Consider the following 3,729-nt stretch of genomic DNA (forward strand, 5'->3'; position numbering starts at 1 on the left):
CAAGAGGCAACCCCAGACTAAACAGATGCAACCCACCTACCAGAGACACAACCCACCCACACTGCCTGCTATCCATACAAGGGACATGGTACACAGCTCTGGCCTTCTCCTGACCACCTGCAGAGGCACAATGGCCAAAGCCACGGACCACCAAAATTTTCTCGCAGACCACCGGTTGGGGACTGCTGCTCTAATGTAATCACGAAACCTAACCAAGTTACACTATCACCCAAAATGTAATACCTCAAGGTAGACAAAGATTTTATGATTGGTATAAAGTTCCTAGCATAGACCACCAAAAACATTTTTTGAATTGTGGCATGAAAACACCCATAAAAAAAAAGGATATACCAGACTATGTAGACAACACTCTCATAGGAATGACGATAACATGTGACCAGTTGATTTCTTGTTATAAAGAAAAAAAAGGTAATAAAAAGGTAAAAAAAGTAATATCATAAATTGTATTCATATTATTTATGGGATTGCAGTCTTTGCTGAATAATAATTTATGATCTCTCCACTCCCTTCTGTTTTAGGTTATAGATTAAGATTGGAGATGCTGGTTTAGATTTAGGCCTATCTGGTTTTATGCAGGACAGGCTGGAAAAGAAAAGTCTTGAGGCGAGTACTGTGCTGTATCCAGACTTCTGAGAAATCTATGCAGAGGTGATAAATACCAAGGAAATAAAATAAGATAAGATACCAAAATCTTGTATATCACACTATAAGGAACTTTATTAAACGGACTTTAGAACAAACACTCTAGGTATGAGCAGCATTCCGTTTGCAACAGGAAGGTTATACATTAATGTTTTTGCATTGATCCTTGCTTCATTTTGTGTGGGAGAAACTTAGCAAAGGAAAAAAAATGTCTCCCTAGCCCTGCTAGACATCAAGCCATTACATGAGCTCAGCTTCAATGGATTAGTAGGTCTCACAGTCAGAAAGCCACAACAGTCAGCCAACAAAATTTGCTGGTTACAGTTAACTGTTAAGACAGAATACATAGCTCTAAAGCTTTAGAACAGAGCACATTCCAGGGCCAGTGGGTCATTCTTAGCCACATCTCAGGACACCCAGCCAGTGCAATGAAAATATTAAAATTAGGAACTTCTTAGTAGGCGTTAATATGGCACACACTAGTGTGCTGCCTTTGTGAAGATATTTGGCCATCATCTTTCTTGTGGCCAAAACAGAGGTGATTATAGTGTAACAAAGGAGTTTAAGCCAGGCAGATCTTTACAGTAAGCTTTTGTGAACAATACTGGGAAAGGTATTCAGGGATGAACTATCCATTGGATTGAAGTTAGTTGGTTAAAAACTCTTTGCCAACAAGTCTGTCCAAAACAACAAATACTGGGAAGAATACTTGTACTGTGCCTGGTCAGTCAGTCTATGTGCACTTTTCTTCTCAGACGTTTTATGCTATACTCCTTGCTTTATCCTGCTTCAGATATTTTATACACATCCCCCTGACAGGTCATGGGATTTTCCTTTTATACCACCGCATTGTTCTCCTTAAAACGCATGCATTAGTATTAAAACTCTGTATCCAATCTTTGAATGGCTTCTGCCACATGTTTAGCAACACCCCTAAAGTACTCTGGGGATGCACTTTAAAAAGAAAAGCCAACCATTGCAGTTTGATTTCATCAATAGTCAAGGTCTTTCTACATGCAAAGATTCTAAATGAAAAGCTGCAACAAAGGTTCAGTTCACAAAAATCAGACTTTCTACAGTCTTCAAGGTCTTTCCAAATATGTCCCCTTGTCATCGCCACAGCAGGTAGACAAGTGATGGAACTCAAATATTAAAGCTAAAAATCCCAAGGGATAAAAATACAGAACTTAACCCACCAGCTCATTCCAAAAACTTGAAATTGTTTTGAGTGAAATAAAGCTTTAAAACAAAAAGGAAAGTATATAAAGCACCAAATCATTCACTAAAATTCTTACATCATACTATCTAAAGTGCAAATTTCTTTATGAGGTCTGACCAAATTGCTTCTCTATTTGTGGGTCCCCCAAAAATGTCCTTGCTTCCAATGACCTCAAAACTTACCAATAATCGTTAACTTTGCATGTGATCTCCAGCTGCTTCTCCTCCTGAAAGATTAGAGTACACTATATAGCAGGGAGTGGCACCTACTCAAGAACTTAGGAGCCAGGGCAGAGGTGATTTTATGTATTTGACCAAAGTGTACCTCAACTGCTTTCAGTCTGGTTTGACACTTGTATGCAAAAATAAAACTAGTCAAATAAAAAAGGCCATATTACTATATCTATAATTAAACATTTTTAAAAATAACTCAGTTATTTTCTTTAAATAAATATATAATAAATATACAGACAAGGCAGTAAAAACTATGACAAAAACAGAGAAATGTGCAAACAAACACTGTCCTGGATGGACAATGGTCCGGTGTGCAATGACAGCATTTGCAAACTTAAGACACTGTGCTGCTGCTGTTATATTTTACTTTTGTAAAGTAACCTATCATAACAGATGCGAGGCAGCTAAAGCCAGAGGTGAGGCTTAGTGGGTCAGCAACCTATTGAGAGGCTTCTATTTGGTAAACAGAGTGCCTGATTATGAGCCCTATGCGCTATTCAAATCTGAAATAACACTTTAAAATGTTCATTTTAAATTTAGGTTGTCTTGTCAGCAGCACACTAGGCAGTCATTTCAGTGGAAGTCCTAGACTCATGGAACACACTAAAGGAAAAATTGGTATTTAGTAAATGTTCTGCTTACTGTAAAACTACAAACCCTAAAATTGAAATCTACGCAAGGTCATTAATTCAACAGCAGCAGAATAAGAAATAACCTGTTGCAGTGTTGCATATGGAGTTATATCCTCACCTCTAGCTGCGGCTGCTTCAGCAATTGCACTGTTGGTATATGCATGCTGCATGTCAGATATTCAGTATATTAAATACATTCAAAACATAAAATAGTATGGAAAAAAATAAAAAACCCCACAGAAATGTAAACAGTTCCAAGTTGGAAGATGCTACCGATTCCCCAAAGCAAGGGGCATGGAATGAGGGCAAGTCCATTAGGTGAAGAGTTCCTAGCACACACAGAGGCCAAGTCTCACATCCTTCTGTTTCTGGGCTTAACAGTTATAATATTTTAGTGTTAACCACATTCACAGAATGAAGACGGGACCATTATCATCCAGGGAGTTGCACCCCAAGACAGTAGTCTGTCTGGCAAGCAGGGCAATATCCGCTTATCACCGTGAAGTTACTCCCAGTGTGAGCTTCAGGTTCTCATATACAACGTAGCTGATGCTGACCGCCGGAATAACCTTCATAAAATTGGGGGCCAGACCCCGGTACAGTCCGATAGCTCCCTCCGTCTGTATGATTTGTTTGAAAAGACTGCTCATAGTCACCTGAGGAGCTCCTTCTATGGAAGCTGAAAAAAACAAAACAAAAATAGGTCCATCACAATACTTCATATCTTTTTACAGATGATACAGTTACTAAAGACTCATGAATCTAAAAACATTAATACTGATGTCCACAACCTGGCAACAATTGTGGATAGAAAACAGCCAATTGGGAACCCCAAAAAAGATAGTTTGGGCGTGTATATATGATCTCTGCCAAGGTGCAGAAGTCTGTCAGGAAGACATCAGGTTTTCTCTGGCAAGTTTACTCCGAGTTGCTGTTTTTTTTTTTTCTGGGCAAATGGCCATATTTTAATTTAATTTTATTT

At 38.6% G+C, this 3,729-nt stretch overlaps 1 protein-coding gene across 5 annotated transcripts in view; it reads right to left on the bottom strand.

Moving 5' to 3' along the window:
* Nucleotides 1-713: 713 nt before the first annotated feature.
* SLC25A25 (solute carrier family 25 member 25) overlaps nt 714-3,729 on the bottom strand; it is a 19,660-nt gene continuing 16,644 nt past the window's right edge. For all 5 annotated transcript variants that reach the window (XM_072431587.1, XM_072431586.1, XM_072431588.1 and 2 more), the window contains one exon: nt 714-3,426. In XM_072431587.1, the coding sequence (XP_072287688.1) occupies nt 3,242-3,426 (185 nt within the window). In that variant the 3' untranslated portion in view covers nt 714-3,241. The remainder of the gene's footprint in view (nt 3,427-3,729) is intronic.

Source organism: Pyxicephalus adspersus, chromosome Z (assembly GCF_032062135.1).
Source record: "Pyxicephalus adspersus chromosome Z, UCB_Pads_2.0, whole genome shotgun sequence".
Taxonomy (NCBI): Eukaryota; Metazoa; Chordata; class Amphibia; order Anura; family Pyxicephalidae; genus Pyxicephalus; species Pyxicephalus adspersus.